Source organism: Gigantopelta aegis, chromosome 12 (assembly GCF_016097555.1).
Source record: "Gigantopelta aegis isolate Gae_Host chromosome 12, Gae_host_genome, whole genome shotgun sequence".
Classification (NCBI taxonomy): domain Eukaryota; kingdom Metazoa; phylum Mollusca; class Gastropoda; order Neomphalida; family Peltospiridae; genus Gigantopelta; species Gigantopelta aegis.
The window spans coordinates 17,680,278-17,704,810 of record NC_054710.1 but is presented as its reverse complement, the minus strand read 5'-3'; the positions used below and the strand labels follow the sequence as shown (position 1 = coordinate 17,704,810).

The 24,533-nt window shown below is 37.3% G+C and overlaps 1 protein-coding gene across 1 annotated transcript; it reads right to left on the bottom strand.

Moving 5' to 3' along the window:
* Positions 1 to 2,864: 2,864 nt before the first annotated feature.
* On the bottom strand, positions 2,865 to 23,111 carry LOC121386510. Its single transcript, XM_041517433.1, has 2 exons — positions 23,036 to 23,111; positions 2,865 to 5,878 (listed from the first exon to the last, which is right to left on the bottom strand). Exon 2 carries the CDS (start codon positions 5,010 to 5,012, stop codon positions 2,886 to 2,888), a length of 2,127 nt encoding a protein of 708 aa, XP_041373367.1. The 5' UTR covers positions 5,013 to 5,878; positions 23,036 to 23,111; the 3' UTR covers positions 2,865 to 2,885.
* Between the last annotated feature and the right edge of the window lie 1,422 nt (positions 23,112 to 24,533).

Below are 24,533 nucleotides of genomic sequence, written 5' to 3'. Positions count from 1 at the left end.
ACTAATAAAATATTTCTACGATTAAAATTACATGTTAAATATATTTTCTTGTTTAGAATATCAGTATATTCAATGTGTTTCTGGTCGTCTTAATATTTGTAAGAAGCACAAACTAGATTTTGTCTTCAAATAATTTCGTACGTACGAAAAAAAACTTATTTTAGGAAATAAAATAAAATTTAACCTAGTACAAATATTAGAATGACCAGAAACACGTTTAATAAACAGCCACTAATATTGTATGCAGAAAAATATATTTGATATGTAATTACAATCGTTAAAAAGTCTCTATTTAGTTAGTTTCCGGCATACTTCGTAATTCATCCTAATCATTTCGTATACCCTCGGCATAATCCCGAATGTTTTCAAATTCTTTTCAAATCACTGGCATGATTTTGCAAATAACGTTTTGATTGGTCGAATAAAAGGTCAACTGGACATGAGCTGCAACGGGCTGCTGTTAGATCCACATATAATAGTGGAGCTAATTTTAATTAGATTGTGTTAGGGTTCCACACCGTTTATGCCTGTACTACCTGGGTATGTTGATATCGATCTTCTTAGAAAATGCTACTTTATAGACAATGATAATTTATTTTCAAAGCACCTAGTAGGTTGCATTGTACCATAGCAGAAAATTCCATGTCAAAGTTCGTGGTGCACAGAGAAATATTTACGGAGTAAAATGAGCAGCGGCTCTGGGTCCTAATTCACTAAACTCTCGCAACTTTGCGATATCACATTACAATGCTAAAAGACTTGCAAAGAGGATGCTTTGTTGTCTAACCTTTGTGAACGAGGGCCCTAATTGGTTGTAATATGTGGCATTGGTTATTTCTGAAAATACTACCATCCATTACCAATAATTAAATATATATATATTGATTTAGTATAGTTGTTATGCAGCATACACTACAGGTTGAAACCAGTACAAGGTATCCCCAGAAATGGAACTGCGATTTTCAGAATTAAAAAAAACAACAAACCTACATCAAACCTCTTCAATGGTATGCAACCTCTCCTCCCATTAAATGTGAGGTGGCACACATAGATTTTATTAGGTTATTACTAAACGTTAACATTATCGGCAATAAGAATTCATTTTGTACATTTGGTTTCAACTTATTTTCGTGCTCATATCCAATTAAGGTTCAAGCACGCTGTCCTGGACACACCTCAGCTATCTGAACTGTCTGTCCAGGACAGTAGTTTAGTTGTCAATTCTTACTGGTTAGTGAGCGAGAAGAGGGTGTAGTGGCCTTACACTTACCCATTGAGTGGGAGTGGGAGTCGGTATCGAGCTGCGAACCCTGTACCTATTAGCCATGTGTCCGATGGCTTAACCACACCACCGAGGCTGGTGATTTTGTACAAAGGAACCTGTACTGCTTTATCAAAGTAAGGGCAATAACTGGGTTTTACTCAAAATAACTAATAAATACATAGTTATTGTCCTTGTGCCAAATTTTGATCCATAAATTTAGATACGGATGCACAAAATCGACGATTATCGTGGATTTGTATTACCCCCTCCCCCATTTGTACATCACGCCCTCCACCCATGTGCGGACGTATATCCATTCTCTATGCTGAAAAGAACATCGGATTCAATAAGGAACATAAGGTGCCAATCACCCAGTCGCACGTCATCACACCCATAACAGGAGTTCAGAAGCGGGACTTGGTTTATACCTACTTGTAATCAGTGTTGTAAAAACGAAATGGTGAACTTCCACTCTCATATGCAAACAACAACATCAACAACAAACGTGTTATTGCACCATTGGGGGGGGGGGGGGGGGGGGAAGAGCTAAAAATTATTCTCCTTGACTAGAGTAATAGTCCTTAAACGACGAGGTCTGTTAAATCCACAAAGTTAAAATTTGTTTTGTTTAATTAAACCACTAGAGCATACCGATTAATTCATTATCAGCTTTGGATGTTAAATATTTGATAATTCTAACAAGCAGACTTCAGGGGAAAGTTGCTACATTTTTCCATTAGTAGCAAGGGATGTTTTATATGCACCATCCCACAGACAGAACTGCTCATAGCACGGCATTTTGATATAGCAATCGGGGACACGGGGCGAGGGTTGGTGGGTTTTTGTTTTGTTTGTTTTTTATCGCGCTCCTATTAAACCCACAAAAGACATCTATTACCATTAATATCCGATCCACTGCATAAAAGTTAAAGTTTGTTTTGTTGAAAGACACCACTAGAGTACATTGATTAATTAATCATTGGCTACTGGATGTCAAGCATTTGGTACCGTAATTCTGAATCAACAGGGGAACCCCCTAATTTTTCCTAATGCAACAGAGAATCTTTTATATGCACCATAACAGGAAAGCACATACCACAGCCTTAGACCAGTTATGGTGCACTGGTTGGAATGAGAAAAAACAATTAATTGTACAGATCTACCGTAGTGGTTTGATCCTGCGACGAAACAAAACGACACAAGCACCTCGAGCGAACGCTCAACCAACTGATCTACCCCAACCCACCCCAATATAAAAAGAGCAGCAAGGTTTATTGCGCAGTGTTATTGTAAAAACCATGTTTACGTACATACATCGTGTTACAGATCTCCTAGGGGAGTAGCGGTTCTCCTAAGGACGAGCACCCGATAGTGGATCATGGAAACAATCACAACCTAAAACGTCCTTTCGTCTCTGCGTTGTGCAGAGATATAATTTTGATCACGGAATACGATTTTGTCATTCAGGTTGCATACATCTATACATGATAAGTAGCATTTAATACTGCATATTTTTGAATAAAAAAACAACACTCCCCCCAAAAAACCCCCAACCCCAAACCCCCCACAAAACAAACAAAAACAACAAATAAACGAGCCATTTGGTCTTTATATTCTTTATTCAAAGATTCTTTTTTCTACTAGATCTCAGTTTTAGCTTCATAACTTTTCCTTCTTCATCGTCAGTCATCTTTACCCGTTTCTCTCTTTCTACTAATTCAGGAGCTATTGGTTTAGTCTTCCTCTTTCGTTTTTTCTTTACCTTCTTCGTTTTACATTGACCTATGTCTTGTTTTGACACATCACTTTTATCGGATAACGAATCGCAGTTAATAGCAACACTGCTCTGTTTAGCCACATCGTTTTTATTGGATAATGAATCGTAGTCAACTGCAATACTTGGTTTTGTAACTAACTGAATAGCTTCATCTGCCGTGGGATACGAGAGACTCTCCGGAGTGAACACATATGGGACTGGGTGGGACATCATGTGCGATCGTAACTTATAAACGTTTTGGAACTCCTGCCAGCACACCTGACAACGCTGGACAAGCTTTCCGGTTCTTCTTTCCGAGGGACTCAAGTCGAGAGGCACGATAGGTTTGTGGATCAGCAGATGCTTCTTGACCGCGTCAGCATCGTAGAAAATCTGACCACACTTGGAACACTTGCTGATGACAACGTTGTGCGAGTCTGACGTGTGGTGGATCAGCTCTGAAAACGTCTGAAATGTCAAGCTGCAGTGTTTACAAGGGAACAGTGACAGACTGATAATGGATTTACTATAAGGATCTTTCCCTGAAGCTGATGACCCATCGTTGGTAGTCACTTCACCAGCAATTTGCGTTTCTTTATTATTAAGATTTGCACTTTGAGCTTTCTCTTTGGAGAGACCATCTTTCGTTGAATGTATAGATTTATTCCCAGTGAAGTTAAAAACATCAGTTGAAGCATCACCACTTGGTGTCACACTCTGCCGACTAATTTTAGACTGAGTGGATAGATTACAGCCTGAGGAAAAACTTTTATTTATCTTTAAAGTGTTATGTGTCAGAACTGGCGTGTCCTGATAAGAGGAGGCAACAGTCTGGTTGTTGCAGCTGTATGTGCTGGATTCTGTATTCAAGTTCTGAGGGTGAAACTCTGAGGTATGTGGGTGAAATCCTCGACGAAGACTGTATCTCGGTGAATGTATTTCTGTATTATGATTATCTGTACAAGAACTGCTGCCCTGGGAGTTTATTTCTGTATTGTGGTGGTCTGGGTAAGAACTAGAGCTCTTATAATTGTACAAGTCATCAAATGACTCATCCAGAGGTTCGTTAAGCAGCTGCAAAAAACTTGATCCTCCCATTATCTGTTGCACAAGATGCTCCTGATCTGGATCGTGGATGAATGATGGTTGTTGCTGCCATTGGTGTGAACCTGCTGTTTGCTCTACTAGATTAGCAGAACTGAAATCCAAGCTATCTAGTAACTCAACAGCAGGGCTGTTTCCTCCAAACGAGTCCAGACGTTTATGATTCTGTGCAGGTGATTCTGGTGAATTTTGGAGACAAGTTGGAAAAGGTGACGGCCTCACATGTTGACCTGTGTTACAGTCTACACCAGTCTTGTAGGATCTACTGGATGTTGGTTTCCGGTGTAAAGCTGTTGGATGACTGCCAGGCTGTAAATAACTACATGTTCTGTTTTTGTCTTTATCTGAAACATGCACAGTTGCAGTTCTGTCTGATGAACTAACTGTCTCCACTCTAGTGTTAATATTTGATCTTGGAGACCTACATTCATCAAAGGGAGAACTCACACATGTAGTTTCCTCTGTACTGAGACCTGCCCGCTCAACATGAGAATTCTTCTTCTCAGAATTTGCAAAACTCAACTTTTCCAAATCACCAAATGTCATTGTTTCATTGGCATTAGCTAAAGCCTGCATGATGAAGTTGTAGTCAAGATGGCCACTGTCATGCGAGGTCTCTCCAATACTGAGGACTGGTCTTGGTGCTGCTGCTGCTGCAGCTGCTGCAGAACCTTCCTTCTTAACAACATCAACTTCGTATTTGTGTTTGTCTGTCAGTGTCCTGGGAAGGAGAATTGTCACAGCTGTGTGAACCTTGCGATGCAGCATGGCTTTCTGAACATCCGTAAACAAGCGACTGCACTCGTCACATCTACTAAGAACCTTGCCATGTTTACGTAACTCTCTTGCCAGGAAGTCAAGATCAATTAGTTTACGAACAACCGACATAGCTTGATGTTAGGAGCACTTGGAAGCTGAAAACATTTTTGATTTTAAAAGTATCAGGTCCACTTCTGACATGTGAATCACACACATTTCTAAGTGTCTAAAAAAAACATTTAAAAATTCATTTCTTTATGCTTAATGATACATTTCTATATGTTTAGAAAATAATTTCCAAATGCCCAGAGACACATTTGTGAATGTCCTATATCCCTCAATGCCTGAAAGTCATTTCTAAATGTTTATTCATTTTTCAATGTACATTTATTTATTTTTTTATTACTTAGTATTTAGTAACTATTTCTGAACGTTCTTGTAACTTATTTCTCAATGTGGCACAACCAATTTCTAAATAAATAGTAACTAATTTCTTGATGTTTAATAAATCATGTCTTCATGTTTAAAAACTTATTTCTCAGTGTTTTCTAAATTCTTTCTCAATGTTCAGCAACTCATTTCTCAGCATTCAGCAACCCCTATACACTTTATTTTCTTGCTGAATGCCTGGCAAACTCACACCAGCCAAAGACACAGCAATTTAACCACATTCATAAAATTTTGCCTCATAAACTGCTGATATGTCCATAAGTCTGGCAGCTCATCGTTTGAATGTTTAACAATTCCTGTGTTCTGTTCATAAAGGAATACATTGTTGTGGCTTGATGCCTTGGTTGTCCTGTCACTGTCCCTTTATCTGAAGACTTGCTAAGAACATCTCCAAATGGTGTCTACATATTTTATAACTCATATCTTCATTTTATAGGTAGACTTTTTCGGAACATCTCGGAATTTTGGTGAATGTAAATGATCTTGGTCCAGTGCTGTGCAGAATAATCATCCCATGTGTCTGTCAGTGGATTCAACATGTCAGGCTGAAATAAAAATAAAAATGAATCAAAACAGAAAAAACAAACATTTCAGCATAAAACAAAGAGTCCACAGGTTTATACAAACTACAAAGTGTATTTAAACATACATTATTTAACAGCTTTTTTTCCATATTTCAAGATGATAGATAGATAACTAGTTTAACGTGCCCATATACCACTAGGGTTTCGAACATGCCCATCCAGAGTCCGACCTCCGATAAGATCGGTGGCCTGACTCGGGGGGGGGGGGGGGGGGGGGGGGGGGGGGGAGAGAGAGATAGAGTTTAAAATGGGCAGAATTTGGAAAATAAAAATTAGTAAAAAAGTTAATAGAATTAAAAAAAAAAAAAAAAAATTTACAAGCCAAAAATAAAAAGAATTGACTGCTCGGCCGAATATTTATATAATTTGGAGCATTTTAGAAGGACCGTCCAAAAATAAATAAGAGAAAGAAGAGAGGATCGGACTATTTAATAATATAGAATCTAGAAATTACTTTAGTAAATTAATATCAACTATAAGATTAGATAATGGAGAGGTAATCGATGACCAACAAAAAATATTAAAAGAAACCAAAGCATTTTACCAAAAGCTTTATTCTGCACCTGTTGCGCAAAATAATGACAATTTAATGAAAAAAAATTGGTAATTATAAATTTAACAAATTAAGTGATAAAGAAGCAGAAGAATTAGAAGGAGAAATAAAATATTCTAAAGTATTAACTTTTTTAAAGGGAAAGAAAGAAAGAAATGTTTTATTTAACGACACACTCAACACATTTTATTTACGGTTATATGGCATCAGACATATGGTTAAGGACCACACAGATTTTGAGAGGAAACCCACTGTCGCCACTACATGGGCTACTCTTCCGATTAGCAGCAAGGGATCTTTTATTTGCGCTTCCCACAGGCAGGATAGCACAAACCATGGCCTTTGTTGAACCAGTTATGGATCACTGGTCGGTGCAAGTGGTTTACACCTACCCATTGAGCCTTGCGGAGCGCTCACTCAGGGTTTGGAGTCAGTATCTGGATTAAAAATCCCATGCCTCAACTGGGATCCGAACCCAGTACCTACCAGCCTGTAGACCGATGGCCTGCCATGACGCCACCGAGGCCTGTTTTTTAAAGGGAATGAAAAATGACAAAAGTCCTGGGTCTGATGGTTTTTCTGCAGAGTTCTTCAATTTGTTTTGGATTGACATTGGACATTTTATAGTTAGATCCATTAATTATAGCTATTCTGTCAAAGAAATGTCTCATGTCCAAAAATTAGGCATAATTACTTGCATCCCTAAAGAAAATAAACCTAAGGAATTTCTTAAAAACTGGAGACCTTTAACTTTGTTAAACTGTAGTTATAAAATGGCATCTGGGTGTATAGCTAACAGAATAAAGCAAGTACTAGATAAAATTATAAACAAAGACCAAACTGGCTTCATTAAAGGAAGATATATTGGGGGAAATATAAGACTAATATACGACATTATGTATTACACTGAAACACATAACATACCTGGGTTGCTGTTACTAGTAGATTTTGAAAAAGCATTCGACTCAGTATCGTGGTCTTTTATAAATAAAGCACTAGACATATTTAACTTTAAAACTTCTATTAAAGATTGGATAAAAATTTTATATAACAATTCTTTAACTCGGGTAATGCAAAATGGGTTTTTGTCTGAACCATTTCATTTAGAAAGGGGATGTAGACAAGGGGACCCATTGTCGCCATATATGTTTATTATATGCGCCGAAATTCTAGCTATTTAATATCCCAATATGCGGATGATATCAATTTCATTCTTGATATCACCAGAGTCCCTTCATAGTACGCTAAGAGTTCTAGATAACTATGCTCATACTTCAGGCTTAAAAATAAATTATTCAAAATCAAGCGCTATCTGGATAGGCAGTAAAACGTTTTCTAAAGATGTTTTTCACCATACTAGATGGAAACTAGACTGGGGGGCAACTGAATTTAAACTACTTGGAATTAAATTCCCAGTCATGTTAGAACATATCGGTGAAATCAACTATGACCCTAAAATATTGGAAATGCAAAAGTTAATAAAAATATGGTCAGTGAGAAAATTAACTGTTTTAGGGTGAGTCACGGTTCTAAAAGCCTTAGTACGTGTAATACCGAAGCTAACACACCTTTTCATGGTATTACCAAACCCAAACAAAAAAGTAATAAAACATCTGAATACATTATTTTTAAAATTTATTTGGGAGAATAAACCAGAAAAAGATGAAATGAACATTAATAACACAAGACTACAAAAATGGTGATATAAACATGATAAATATAGATAACTTTCTTATAGCTTTAAAACGTGTATGGGTTCGAAGATTGTTTCAAGAAAACTCAAAATGGATAACCCTATTTAAATCAGTTACAGGTATATCCACAAAGGATCTAATCTTATATGGGGATAATTTTATTGTTTGTAAAACATTGCACATGAAAAATATGTTTTGGAAAGATACTCTGGAAAGTTGGGCAGAAATACAACAAAAACAAAATCTGAATAATGTAGAAGACATACTTGAAACAAATATATGGCTTAACAGTAAAATATTAATAGATCATAAACCATTTTTGTATAAAACCTATATTGGTAAAAACATTATTTTTATAAACGATTTATTAGACGAAAATGGAATTTTTTAAATATATGACCAGTTTGTTGAAAAATACCATATAACTACAAATTTTATCAACTATGCATCATTAATAAATGCTGTCAAATCATTTATATATAAAATTAGATCAGTTAAAAAACGATCATTTTAACACAGTGAAAAATCCTATATACCTTTTAAAACTGCAACTATTATTAAAAAGTAAAAAAGGGTGCAGAGATATGTATAACATTTTAAACTTTCAGTATGTAAAGCCAAAAGGACAGATAAAATATAGTAATGAAGGCTTTTTGTTTGAACAAACTGACTGGGAAAAATATTATGCTTTACCATTTCGATGTGTGAAAGATTCTAGCCTTCGATGGTTTCAGTATAGATTACTGCAAAACATATTAGCTACTAATACTTTTCTATACAAGATTAACTACACTGATTCTAATATATGTAACTTCTGTAATAATTTTCCTGAAACAATACAACATTTATTTTTCGATTGCGATAAGGTACACACTTTATGGGAAGCAGTAACAGATTTTATATTTACTCGAACAGGAACTATAATTCATTTTAATAAAATTATTATAATGTTTGGTTTAATAAATAATAATAAAAGTGATTTTCTAAACTGGTTAATAATTAATATAAAATATTATATATACAGTATGAAAATACAAAAGAAATGTTTAAGTATTAACGCTGTGCATGGCATAATGCAACAAAAATTTGCAATTGAAAGGTATATTCTTTTAAAAACTTGTAAATACTATGTATTTATTATTAATAATGAATGGGCAACGTGGCAAACACTATTTTATTGAGACTTAAAGATAATCTAGACATGGAAACAGCTTGTTTGAAAACAAAATTCAGACTACATTTTAGAACAAATATAATACTTTTAATTTCATCTCTTCCCTATATACTTCTGGTAGATGTGGGTACATCTGTGAATATATGCACATATATGTATATGTATATGTATATGTATAATATATATGTGTATGCATTTATGCATGTGGGTATCTCTATGAATATACTGTCATATATGTGCAATTATGCACGAAGTAACTCTGTTCCTTCTTTCGTTTCTTATTTTTATTTTCTTCTCTATCTTTCTTTTCAATTTAGGTCAGTGCCCTAGAGGAGTTTAAAGAATATTTCTTCATACTAGATATGTATATGTAATTACCTGTATATGTTGCTACTAATATATATATGCTATGTATTGTAGTAGTGATTTAGGGCCCCAACCCTAACACTACGTATTCTTCTGGGACAATAAAAAAATTAATAAAATAATAATAATATATATATATCGCGTAAATACAATTCAATCAACTTGGTCACAACTTCCTCTTCTATACACACAAGAGAATCTGATATCAAATTCAGTTTAATAATAATAATATACAGTTAACCATGGCATTAACCTCAGGGTTGTTGTTTGGGGGTACTGGTGTCACGGCCTTTGATGTAGCTGTACAGAGCTACACAGATTGCCCGAACAATCAGTTACATGCTGCTTGAGAAAAAAAACCATGCTTGTGTAATCTTTTTACCATTGTCACAAAATTTGTACAGTACAAAACAATATTTTGCTTATCATGGTAATTAAAATGCAGATAAAAACAACTGAATTAGTATTCATAATTTTAAGCATTAAATTATTCTTTTAAAGATTATATGAAACTTAACATTAATAAATTGTGAAGTGTTTTAAAACCTTTTACATTATTAAATTTTGAAAATGGGTTACACCAAAAAAAAGGAGTATGCTAAAATAATTTGCATAACCCATTAATATTTAAAGTTAAAGTTTGTTTTGTTTAACACCACCACTAGAGAAGACTGATTTATAGATCTTTGGCTATTGGTAGTTTTGACACACATGTATAGTCAAACCGGCTATATGTTACCATTAGTAGCAAGGGATCTTATATATATATATATATACCATCCCAGATGGGACAGCACATACCATGGCCTTTGATATACCTGGTAACCAGTCGTGGTGTACCCGCTAGAACAAGAAATAGCCCAATGGGCCGACAATGACAGGGATCAATCCTGGATTGATTATACATCACCGCTGGGCTATTCCCCACCTTTAACACAGTAATGTGTTAGGCAAATTTCAAATTTGTGCAGCCTTGCTGTACCAGCCATAACGGAATGAAAAAATACCCATAGTGCACTGTTTGGAATGGGATAAATACCCATAGTGCACTGTTTGGAATGGGATAATTACCCATAATGCATGGTTTGGAATGGGACAATTACCCATAGTGCATGGTTTGGAATGAGACAATTACCCATAATGCATGGTTTGGAATGGGACAATTACCCATAGTGCACTGTTTGGAATAGGATAATTACCCATAGTGCACTGTTTGGAATGAAGAATTACCCATAGTGCACGGTTTGGAATGGGAGAATTACCCATAGTGCATGGTTTGGAATGAGAGAATTACCCATAGTGCACTGTTTGCAATGGGAGAATTACCCATAGTGCACTGTTTGCAATGGGAGAATTACCCATAGTGCATGGTTTGGAATGAGAGAATTACCCATAGTGCACTGTTTGCAATGGGAGAATTACCCATAGTGCACTGTTTGCAATGGGAGAATTACCCATAGTGCACTGTTTGGAATGAAGAATTACCCATAGTGCACGGTTTGGAATGGGAGAATTACCCATAGTGCATGGTTTGGAATGAGAGAATTACCCATAGTGCACTGTTTGCAATGGGAGAATTACCCATAGTGCACTGTTTGGAATGGGATAATTACCCATAGTGCATGGTTTGGAATGAGAGAATTACCCATAGTGCACTGTTTGCAATGGGAGAATTACCAATAGTGCACTGTTTGGAATGGGAGAATTACCCATAGTGCATGGTTTGGAATGGGAGAATTACCCATAGTGCATGGTTTGGAATGAGAGAATTACCCATAGTGCACTGTTTGCAATGGGAGAATTACCCATAGTGCACTGTTTGCAATGGGAGAATTACCCATAGTGCACGGTTTGGAATGAGAGAATTACCCATAGTGCACTGTTTGCAATGGGAGAATTACCCATAGTGCACTGTTTGCAATGGGAGAATTACCCATAGTGCACTGTTTGGAATGGGATAATTACCCATAGTGCACTGTTTGGAATGGGATAATTACCCATAATGCACTGTTTGGAATGAAGAAATACCCATAGTGCACGGTTTGGAATGGGATAGTGCTTGGTTTGGAATGAGAGAATTACCCATAGTGCATGGTTTGGAATGGGACAATTACCCATAGTGCACTGTTTGGAATGGGATATGCACTGTTTGAATGGGATAATTACCCATAGTGCACTGTTTGGAATGGGATAATTACCCATAATGCACTGTTTGGAATGAAGCACTGTTTCGAATACCCATAGTGCACTGTTTGGAATGAGAGAATTACCCATAGTGCACGGTTTGGAATGGGAGAATTACCCATAGTGCACTGTTTGCAATGGGAGAGAATTACCCATAGTGCACTGTTTGGAATTAATTACCCATAGGAATGGGATAATTACCCATAGTGCACTGTTTGGAATGGGATAATTACCCATAGTGCACTGTTTGGAATGGGATAATTACCCATAGTGCACTGTTTGGAATGAAGAAATACCCATAGTGCACGGTTTGGAATGGGATAGTGCTTGGTTTGGAATGAGAGAATTACCCATATTGCATGGTTTGGAATGGGACAATTACCCATAGTGCACTGTTTGGAATGGGATAATTACCCATAATGCACTGTTTGGAATGGGATAATTACCCATAGTGCACTGTTTGGAATGAGAGAATTACCCATAGTGCACTGTTTGGAATGGGAGAATTACCCATAGTGCACTGTTTGCAATGGGAGAATTACCCATAGTGCACTGTTTGGAATGGGATAATTACCCATAGTGCACTGTTTGGAATGGGATAATTACCCATAGTGCACTGTTTGGAATGGGATAATTACCCATAGTGCACTGTTTGGAATGAAGAAATACCCATAGTGCACGGTTTGGAATGGGATAATGCTTGGTTTGGAATGAGAGAATTACCCATAGTGCATGGTTTGGAATGGGACAATTACCCATAGTGCACTGTTTGGAATGGGATAATTACCCATAATGCACTGTTTGGAATGGGATAATTACCCATATAGCACTGTTTGGAATGGAAGAATTACCCATAATGCACTGTTTGGAATGAGAGAATTACCCATAGTGCACTGTTTCGAATGGGATAATTACCCATAGTGCACTGTTTGGAATGGAAGAATTACCCATAATGCAGTTTGGAATGGGATAATTACCCATAATGCACTGTTTGGAATGGGATAATTACCCATAGTGCACTGTTTGGAATGGAAGAATTACCCATAGTGCACTGTTTGGAATGGAAGAATTACCCATAGTGCACTGTTTGGAATGGGAGAATTACCCATACTGCACTGTTTGGAATGGAAGAATTACCCATAGTGCACTGTTTGGAATGGGATAATTACCCATAATGCACTGTTTGGAATGGGATAATTACCCATAATGCACTGTTTGGAATGGGATAATTACCCATAGTGCACTGTTTGGAATGGGTTGATTACCCATAGTGCACTGTTTGGAATGGGTTAATTACCCATAGTGCACTGTTTGGAATGGGTTAATTACCCATAGTGCACTGTTTGGAATGGGTTAATTACCCATAGTGCACTGTTTGGAATGGGATAATTACCCATAGTGCACTGTTTGGAATGGGATAATTACCCATAGTGCACTGTTTGGAATGGGTTAATTAACCATAGTGCACTGTTTGGAATGGGATAATTACCCATAATGCACTGTTTGGAATGGGATAATTACCCATAGTGCACTGTTTGGAATGGGATAATTACCCATAATGCACTGTTTGGAATGGGATAATTACCCATAGTGCACTGTTTAGAATGGGATAATTACCCATAATGCACTGTTTGGAATGGGATAATTACCCATAATGCACCGTTTGGAATGGGTTAATTACCACACCTCAGATGAGCTCAGTAAAACTTCCACCTGTTCTGGTGGGTAGCAAACGTTACCGGTCAACAACTGTGTTGCAGAAATGGATTTTAAGATTATATATGTGACATAAGGGAAATAACTCTATTTGTATAAGTCTCTTTATGTCGTGGTTGAAGATTAACATGAAATTCACAGTCCCCAGCAGGGCCAGGTGAAGAAAAATCTTACTGGCCTTTCTCAAATTCAACCCTCCAATTATCACATTGTAATTTAACTGCACAGCCAAAATCAAAACTAGAATGTTCTTTGTTGAATAATAACCATGTGCTCACCGTATAGTCCATTTGTATCAAAAGGAATTAGCATGTAACTTCACAATTAATAAAGTTAAAATTCATATGAAAATATATTATCAAGTTTTAAATCCATACCAACTCAAATAACATCTTAAAACCCCCAAACCTCCCCAAAACAAACAGTATAAATAAAAAGATTTCTTTACAAATTATCATTAAATTATATAGATAAAATCTTATTTTTAATACAGGTGTGAAGACAAAATGCTAGAACAAGCAAGGTAAGCAGCTTGACTTGAATTGTCTCTGAAGTAATGCAGTACAAAGAGACTAAACGTAGAACTGTGTGTACTTTAGTAAACTAGTCTGGAAGTGGCAGTACTCTCTGTAACGATGTAAGAGGGACAAACTCTCAAGCAATGGATTTCTTCAGGAGTGGCTGTCCTATAGACGAGGCACTAGATAAATTCATGGAATCTGAATGAATGAATGAATGTTTAACGACACCCCAGCACGAAAAATACATCGGCTATTGGGTGTCAAACTATGGTAATGCAAATAAATAAGATTCATGGAATCAACCACTATTTTACTAAATTGTAGAACTGCGTGTGCTTTAGTAAACTAGTCTGGAAGTGGCAGTACTCTCTGTAATGATGTAAGAGGGACGAACTCTCAAGCAATGGATTCCTTCAGGAGTGGCTGTCCTATAGACGAGGCACTAGATAGATTCATGGAATCAAACACTATTTTACTAAATTGTAGAACTGCGTGTGCTTTAGTAAACTAGTCTGGAAGTGGCAGTACTCTCTGTAATGATGTAAGAGGGACGAACTCTCAAGCAATGGATTCCTTCAGGAGTGGCTGTCCTATAGACGAGGCACTAGATAGATTCATGGAATCAACCACTATTTTACTAAATTGTAGAACTGCGTGTGCTTTAGTAAACTAGTCTGGGCGTGGCAGTACTCTCTGTAACGATGTAAGAGGGACAAACTCTCAAGCAATGGATTTCTTCAGGAGTGGCTGTCCTATAGACGAGGCACTAGATAGATTCATGGAATCAACCACTATTTTACTAAATTGTAGAACAGCGTGTGCTTTAGTAAACTAGTTTGGAAGTGGCAGTACTCTCTGTAACGATGTAAGAGGGACGAACTCTCAAGCAATGGATTTCTTCAGGAGTGGCTGTCCTATAGACGGGGCACTAGACAGATTCATGGAATCAACCACTATTTTACTAAATTGTAGAACTGTGTGTACTTTAGTAAACTAGTTTGGAAGTGGCAGTACTCTCTGTAACGATGTAAGAGGGACGAACTCTCAAGCAATGGATTTCTTCAGGAGTGGCTGTCCTATAGACGAGGCACTAGATAGATTCATGGAATCAAACACTATTTTACTAAATTGTAGAACTGCGTATGCTTTAGTAAACTCGTCTGGAAGTGGCAGTACTCTCTGTAACGATGTAAGAGGGACGAACTCTCAAGCAATGGATTTCTTCAGGAGTGGCTGTCCTATAGACGAGGCACTAGATAGATTCATGGAATCAACCACTATTTTACTAAATTGTAGAACTGCGTGTGCTTTAGTAAACTAGTCTGGAAGTGGTAGTACTCTCTGTAACGATGTAAGAGGGACGAACTCTCAAGCAATGGATTCCTTCAGGAGTGGCTGTCCTATAGACGAGGCACTAGATAGGTTCATGGAATCAACCACTATTTTACTAAATTGTAGAACTGCGTGTGCTTTAGTAAACTAGTCAGGAAGTGGCAGTACTCTCTGTAACGATGTAAGAGGGACGAACTCTCAAGCAATGGATTCCTTCAGGAGTGGCTGTCCTATAGACGAGGCACTAGATAGATTCATGGAATCAACCACTATTTTACTAAATTGTAGAACTGCGTGTGCTTTAGTAAACTAGTCAGGAAGTGGCAGTACTCTCTGTAACGATGTAAGAGGGACGAACTCTCAAGCAATGGATTCCTTCAGGAGTGGCTGTCCTATAGACGAGGCACTAGATAGATTCATGGAATCAACCACTATTTTACTAAATTGTAGAACTGCGTGTGCTTTAGTAAACTAGTCTGGAAGTGGCAGTACTCTCTGTAATGATGTAAGAGGGACGAACTCTCAAGCAATGGATTCCTTCAGGAGTGGCTGTCCTATAGACGAGGCACTAGATAGATTCATGGAATCAAACACTATTTTACTAAATTGTAGAACTGCGTGTGCTTTAGTAAACTAGTCTGGAAGTGGCAGTACTCTCTGTAATGATGTAAGAGGGACGAACTCTCAAGCAATGGATTCCTTCAGGAGTGGCTGTCCTATAGACGAGGCACTAGATAGATTCATGGAATCAACCACTATTTTACTAAATTGTAGAACTGCGTGTGCTTTAGTAAACTAGTCTGGAAGTGGTAGTACTCTCTGTAACGATGTAAGAGGGACGAACTCTCAAGCAATGGATTCCTTCAGGAGTGGCTGTCCTATAGACGAGGCACTAGATAGGTTCATGGAATCAACCACTATTTTACTAAATTGTAGAACTGCGTGTGCTTTAGTAAACTAGTCAGGAAGTGGCAGTACTCTCTGTAACGATGTAAGAGGGACGAACTCTCAAGCAATGGATTTCTTCAGGAATGGCTGTCCTATAGACGAGGCACTAGATAGATTCATGGAATCAAACACTATTTTACTAAATTGTAGAACTGCGTGTGCTTTAGTAAACTAGTCTGGAAGTGGCAGTACTCTCTGTAACGATGTAAGAGGGACGAACTCTCAAGTAATGGATTTCTTCAGGAGTGGCTGTCCTATAGACGAGGCACTAGATAGATTCATGGAATCAACCACTATTTTACTAAATTGTAGAACTGCGTGTGCTTTAGTAAACTAGTCTGGAAGTGGCAGTACTCTCTGTAACGATGTAAGAGGGACGAACTCTCAAGCAATGGATTTCTTCAGGAGTGGCTGTCCTATAGACGAGGCACTAGATAGATTCATGGAATCAACCACAATTTTACTAAATTGTAGAACTGCGTGTGCTTTAGTAAACTAGTCTGGGCGTGGCAGTACTCTCTGTAACGATGTAAGAGGGACAAACTCTCAAGCAATGGATTTCTTCAGGAGTGGCTGTCCTATAGACGAGGCACTAGATAGATTCATGGAATCAACCACTATTTTACTAAATTGTAGAACAGCGTGTGCTTTAGTAAACTAGTTTGGAAGTGGCAGTACTCTCTGTAACGATGTAAGAGGGACGAACTCTCAAGCAATGGATTTCTTCAGGAGTGGCTGTCCTATAGACGGGGCACTAGACAGATTCATGGAATCAACCACTATTTTACTAAATTGTAGAACTGTGTGTACTTTAGTAAACTAGTTTGGAAGTGGCAGTACTCTCTGTAACGATGTAAGAGGGACGAACTCTCAAGCAATGGATTTCTTCAGGAGTGGCTGTCCTATAGACGAGGCACTAGATAGATTCATGGAATCAAACACTATTTTACTAAATTGTAGAACTGCGTGTGCTTTAGTAAACTAGTCTGGAAGTGGCAGTACTCTCTGTAACGATGTAAGAGGGACGAACTCTCAAGTAATGGATTTCTTCAGGAGTGGCTGTCCTATAGACGAGGCACTAGATAGATTCATGGAATCAACCACTATTTTACTAAATTGTAGAACTGCGTATGCTTTAGTAAACTCGTCTGGAAGTGGCAGTACTCTCTGTAACGATGTAAGAGGGACGAACTCTCAAGTAATGGATTTCTTCAGGAGTGGCTGTCCTATAGACGAGGCACTAGATAGATTCATGGAATCAACCACTATTTTACTAAATTGTAGAACTGCGTGTGCTTTAGTAAACTAGTCAGGAAGTGGCAGTACTCTCTGTAACGATGTAAGAGGGACGAACTCTCAAGCAATGGATTTCTTCAGGAATGGCTGTCCTATAGACGAGGCACTAGATAGATTCATGGAATCAAACACTATTTTACTAAATTGTAGAACTGCGTGTGCTTTAGTAAACTAGTCTGGAAGTGGCAGTACTCTCTGTAACGATGTAAGAGGGACGAACTCTCAAGTAATGGATTTCTTCAGGAGTGGCTGTCCTATAGACGAGGCACTAGATAGATTCATGGAATCAACCACTATTTTACTAAATTGTAGAACTGCGTGTGCTTTAGTAAACTAGTCTGGAAGTGGCAGTACTCTCTGTAACGATGTAAGAGGGACGAACTCTCAAGCAATGGATTTCTTCAGGAGTGGCTGTCCTATAGACGAGGCACTAGATAGATTCATGGAATCAACCACAATTTTACTAAATTGTAGAACTGCGTGTGCTTTAGTAAACTAGTCTGGGCGTGGCAGTACTCTCTGTAACGATGTAAGAGGGACAAACTCTCAAGCAATGGATTTCTTCAGGAGTGGCTGTCCTATAGACGAGGCACTAGATAGATTCATGGAATCAACCACTATTTTACTAAATTGTAGAACAGCGTGTGCTTTAGTAAACTAGTTTGGAAGTGGCAGTACTCTCTGTAACGATGTAAGAGGGACGAACTCTCAAGCAATGGATTTCTTCAGGAGTGGCTGTCCTATAGACGAGGCACTAGATAGATTCATGGAATCAAACACTATTTTACTAAATTGTAGAACTGCGTGTGCTTTAGTAAACTAGTCTGGAAGTGGCAGTACTCTCTGTAACGATGTAAGAGGGACGAACTCTCAAGTAATGGATTTCTTCAGGAGTGGCTGTCCTATAGACGAGGCACTAGATAGATTCATGGAATCAACCACTATTTTACTAAATTGTAGAACTGCGTATGCTTTAGTAAACTCGTCTGGAAGTGGCAGTACTCTCTGTAACGATGTAAGAGGGACGAACTCTCAAGCAATGGATTTCTTCAGGAGTGGCTGTCCTATAGACGAGGCACTAGATAGATTCATGGAATCAACCACTATTTTACTAAATTGTAGAACTGCGTGTGCTTTAGTAAACTAGTCTGGAAGTGGCAGTACTCTCTGTAACGATGTAAGAGGGACGAACTCTCAAGTACGGTAACGGATTTCTTCAGCAGTGGCTGTCCTATAGACGAGGCAGTAGATAGATTTATGGAATCAACCACTATTTTACTAAATTGTAGAACTGCGTGTGCTTTAGTAAACTCGTCTGGAAGTGGCAGTACTCTCTGTAACGATGTAAGAGGGACGGACTCTCAAGTAATGGATTTCTTCAGGAGTGACTGTCCTATAGACGTGACACTAGATAGATTCATGGAATCAACCACTATTTTACTAAATTGTCCATTCTACTCTACATTGTGCAGAGATACGGTCCTGGCGCCTAATTCGTAAAGGTCTCTTAGGCTCTACTAGACAACAAAGCATTCTCTTTGTAAGTCTTTTAGCACTGCACTGCGAGATCGCAAAGTTGCGAGAGTTTAGTGAATTAGGCCCCTGGTTGTTATTATCTTGGATGCTCCATCAATTGTCTTAAAACATGTATCAGAAAAGAGGATTTAACTTCTTCAGGGCTAGCTCTGGCACTCACCAAATTCGCCAGTTGTGAATTAAAAAAAAAATTGGCAAATTTTATTTTAATTTGGCGAAATAATTTTATGTAATAATTGATATTTTGATACAAAATAACTGGGTTTTTCCAATTTTTGAAGTTTAACACATAATTTGGCGAAATTTTCTGCTGACCCAGAGCTAGCCCTGTTATGCAGTTTGATGCTAATTTGTAAAGAATGTTTTTGGTTTACATTTAACTTAATTTTATCTTTATTCATTACGAACATGCCAATTCATTGGTTCCCTTTTCACTCAAACTGAATATTTTCTGCCTCAGTAACATGTAATAATGTGTGTGTACACACAAACGTGTTGCGTTTAATTTGGATAATTGTAAATGCTACAATAGTAGGTTGCTAATATAATAAATATTGCAATGAATTTTTTTTTATGAAACCCACCCCCAAAAACCAAACAAAAATTTTACCAAAATATATGATGTACTTTGTTGTCTAGTACAAGCAATAAAAAATTTTACTTTTTGTTTATGACAGTAATCTTGGAGCAGTTATGTCATCATGTAAGTCTAGATGTCAAGACTTTCGATCTGATCCGTTCTTAATTCATGCAAATGGCTTAAACATAAAACAATACAATTAACTGACCAGTGTTTCTGCCAGAAAGAAATTTTTGGGTATGGCGCTATGGAATTGAATGCAACCACAGTCAGATAGGGGTATGGGGGGCCTCCCCCAGAAAGAAAATGGGTTATTTTAGGGTTAAGAAAATCATACAGTAATGACAGTAGTAATTAATTTTGTCAAAAGGTTAACCCGTTTTACCCTCTGGCAGAAACTCTGCTGACCTTTGGAATAATCCCTGTAGTAATGGAAAATTCCATCATTATTGTAATATGTGCGCATACCCTCAAATTAATGTCAGTTAAAACTGCAAGACTGGGAACATTTCGTTTTCAAAATCCTGATTAGCGATATTTGTAGTCAAGTGAAAACTGATTGGCAACTACTAGCTGTTTAGTGTTTTAAAATTGTGTAGCAATCTCTGAATCTTGCATAGCGAATCACGACAGGATACTGAACAAAATATTCCCTGCAAGATAGACTGAGTTTGTCCCAGAATAATATAGCTAATTTTAAAAATAAATTTATTTTTACCATAACACTGAATAATATCAAAACGTAGGTCTACAATATAATTATTGCATATATTCAGTCCAATCTAATAAGCCGACGACTTCAATTTTTTTATTAAATATATGTAGTGTCTGCAACATGTTTTGAGCTTTATTTTTTAGAAAGCCCAGGATCAAAATCGCAGAAGCCTAGTCTGGTCAATCTGGTGTGTCACAATACAGAACATTTTCTGTCACATTCAATTAAAAATGAAATGACTACAAAACACTGGCAAAGCAGATACAACTGGCATAGGAAGTGTGTGTGTGTGGGGGGGGGTGGAGGGGGCAAGTGCCCCCGAACTTTGTAGCAGCAGCGATGGTTTCTATATATTTATACATGTATATATACATGTGTGTGTGTGTGTGCAGTAGTGCTGCAACGATAAACCGGTATACCGGTATAATTGATCAGCTCGATACGAACCGCGGTACAGTTTTGCGTATCGCGATTTTTACACGCTATCTTTTTCCGTGTAATTTATTTGACTTGAAATAGGCAAACAAACAAACAAACGAAAACACCCATCATTTTATTAATTGGTGATGACAGAAAATGTAACAACCACGTCAAGCGTCGTCGGCTTTCTTGGTGGCATACGAAGTTATAGGTCGATTATACTTGGTTCTAACTTCTAAACAAAACGTGTTAAAGGTCCAATAAAAATAACCAGTTAACGATAATTACAAATAAATGTTTTGTTACTTACACATTATTATTCATTGTTCATTCACAATGGAATATGGCTACAGCTATCATATTCAAAGAAATAAACAAATAAGTGAGAATCGCACTTAGCTGTTTTTCACTGAACTCGGAATACTTCGGCCGATCGTTCAAAACACCTCGGCCAATATTATCTCTGGTTCGGTCGATCTGCCGAAATATTGCGATTCAATATGTACATTTCTGTGTCAAGCGAGCAGCAACGGAAAGGCGCGATAGCAAGGATTTCCAAATGTGACAATTTAAAAACAGTTTGACATCGTCACACCGGTGTTCTAGTAGACTAGTATTTTGTTAAAAATAAAAATGACCATGAAGAACATTATGCTACTAATAATTATATGTCGTGGTTTATATAATCATTTAGGTTCTATGATGGAATCAATATTACAAATATTTCGATTTATATACTTAGTATTACTTATTTAACTTAAACTAGCTATGTTAAGTTTTATTCACGAAAAACGCGTGCAACAATTATTTAGCAACTGACCATCAACGTGTTTGATGTTTGTGATGATGGGTTTAGCCCGACAGCTGAAACTAATAAAGATCATTAATAAGTTTATGCATTCTGCTTTCATTTAAAAAAAAAACCCATAAATATTAAATTTAAATAATATCAACTATATTGCAATACATATTGCAATACGGTTTCTTATATCGCAATATATCGCAATACGGTTTTGACCGTATCGTTGCACCCCTAGTGTGCAGGGCATAAAACTTGGCACGCACAATTTTGTCGTTTGTCTGTCGGTTATGCAAAACCAATATCAACATAAATGACCGATCGTTTGTGCAAAAGCTGTAATCGTTCATCAGAAAATTAAAAAAGACGTGTTGGCTATTTTTTTTCACTGTTTTTGGAAGAAAATAATAAGATAACGGGCCTACATTGCCAATTGCTGGTTATTTTAGCCGATATAGGATTCGCATAATTTCGGTACTTTCCGTTCAGATTCAGAAGCATTAAACTCAATGCTTCCTGGCAATTCCGGTCTATTATCATTTCATTCAGATTATTGTTTTGCACCAACAAGTACTTCCCTGTAAAAGAACCGATGGGTTAGTGTGTTGTTATGTAAATGGGCAGCTTTCAAGTTGGTTCTAGCATACATTTAAAAAAAAACTAATTGTATTTATGATAGGACATTTGATGGAGAAAAGCTATGAAATTAATTCATATTGCATTCACGTTTAATTACTGTGATCCATTAAAATTCGCATTTGTATCTGAACTACTGAAGAAAATTGTTCGTGTAAACACTAAAACCACACGAACGATATATCGGTTGTCTCAAAAATTCAAATTGTATGCCCTGGTGTGTGTGCCCCCACTTTTTGGCACTTTCCTATGCCCATGAGATACTCATAATGATACTGAGATAGCCAGCATTGTGGTGGGGGTGGGAGGTGGGGAGCACCCACACAATCTATGAATCATGTTCTGGGGCAAATATAAAAGGTGGTTAGGAGAAAAAGATGAGTGATTGGAGGGCATGCCCATCCCACCCCCCAAACAACGCCAGTGCTTCAGTTCAAAGTGAAATTTAAGCCCATTTCAACGGCATTTGCCGATGATTTGGGCTGATCGAAATAAGGAAACACACGGAATAATATTACACAATAACAAAAACCTACAACAATCTTGGCGAAATCTAAATATACTGAAGTGCATGTAATGTTACAGACAAGAATATATTAGATATAATTTAGTTAATCTACAAGAAACACAAAATGAAAAGAAATGTACCGTGTAGATATAATAACATCAAATAAAAACACTCGTCAATAAAATGCATTAAAGGGGCGACAACTCTGAATGCAGGTCTCTCACCATATTTACTCAAACTTACAGAAGTTTACGTTGAAATCATGAGAGACCTACCGTACAACATAAAAAGTTTCCAAATAAAAAGCAATATGTCTTACAAAATGTGTTCAGTTCCAACTATAGAAAACGTGTTTGATTATTGCCGCAATCCCGTCCTGTGACCCCATCCTCACCCTCACATCTATTATTATTTCCCAACTGTCCCATCATTATTCAGGGGGAGCAGGACTCGATCCTCTTTACCCCTCTCTCAACTTTACACAGAGAGAGAGAGAGAGAGAGAGAGAGAGAGAGAGAGAGAGAGAGAGAGAGAGAGAGAGAGAGAGAGAGAGAGAGAGAGAGAGAGAGAGAGAGAGAGAGAGAGAGAGAGAGAGAGAGAGAGAGAGAGAGAGAGAGAGAGAACAAAATATAGGGAGCCATATGGATAAAAATAAAATAAAATAATAAAATAAATAATCCAATTAAGATTCAATCACATCTCTTCCGGACACAATCTCTGACTTTGCCAGTGACTGGGTTCAGAACAGGGGGTGGTGGTGGTCGTGGTGGAGGGGGGTAATGGGCAGAATTTGGAAAATTATAAACGAGAGGAAGAAGAGAGGATTGGCCTTTTAATGATATACATGTACATATATAAAACTAGTAATTTTGACAAATTTTTGAACGAAGGTCATATATATATATATATATATATATATATACTGTTCAAAATAAATAGAGGATATTCAAATATAACACAGTATAACAGAGATGTATTAATATTTATTGCAATAATAATTAATGGTAAAACACAAGCACTCATGAGACAAGTGATTGGCATTAAAGATTATAGCCAGGATAGTGATGAAGGTCCGGAGGAGACACAGATAGGTAACAGGGGTGATGCTTGTCAATTTGACGTTTTCAATAATTGCACTAGTAACGGGTAAAACCCCTGCGGTATGCCAAGCACGTACGAATCCAACGTGACATGCTCCTGATTAAACGTCCAATAATATTTTGGGGATCCTGTTCCATTCCTCATATGTACGCACAAACTTTTAAATTCCACCCTTCGCGATCAAAACAATCATTAATACACATCGTTCACTTATTTTGAATTTTAGATCTCATTTCATTCTGTAATTATTGATATTTGAAATGGAATATCCCCTACTTATTTTGAACAGTATATATCCATGTATTTTAAACTTAAAGTTAAAGTTTGTTTTAACAAGACCACTAGAGCACATTGATTAATTAATCATCGGCTATTAGATGCCAAACACTTGCCAATTCTAACTCGTAGTCTTCAGGGGAAACCCGCTACATTTTTTCCCAATGTAGCAAGGGATCTTTTATATGCACTTTCCTACAGAAAGGAAAGCACACACCACAGCCTTCGACCAGATGTGGTGTACTGGTTGGAATGAGAAAA

Coding starts and splice junctions, on each gene's coding strand:
- LOC121386510 (XM_041517433.1), bottom strand. CDS start 5,012: ATGTCGGTTGTTCGTAAACTAATTGATCTTGACTTCCTGGCAAGAGAG.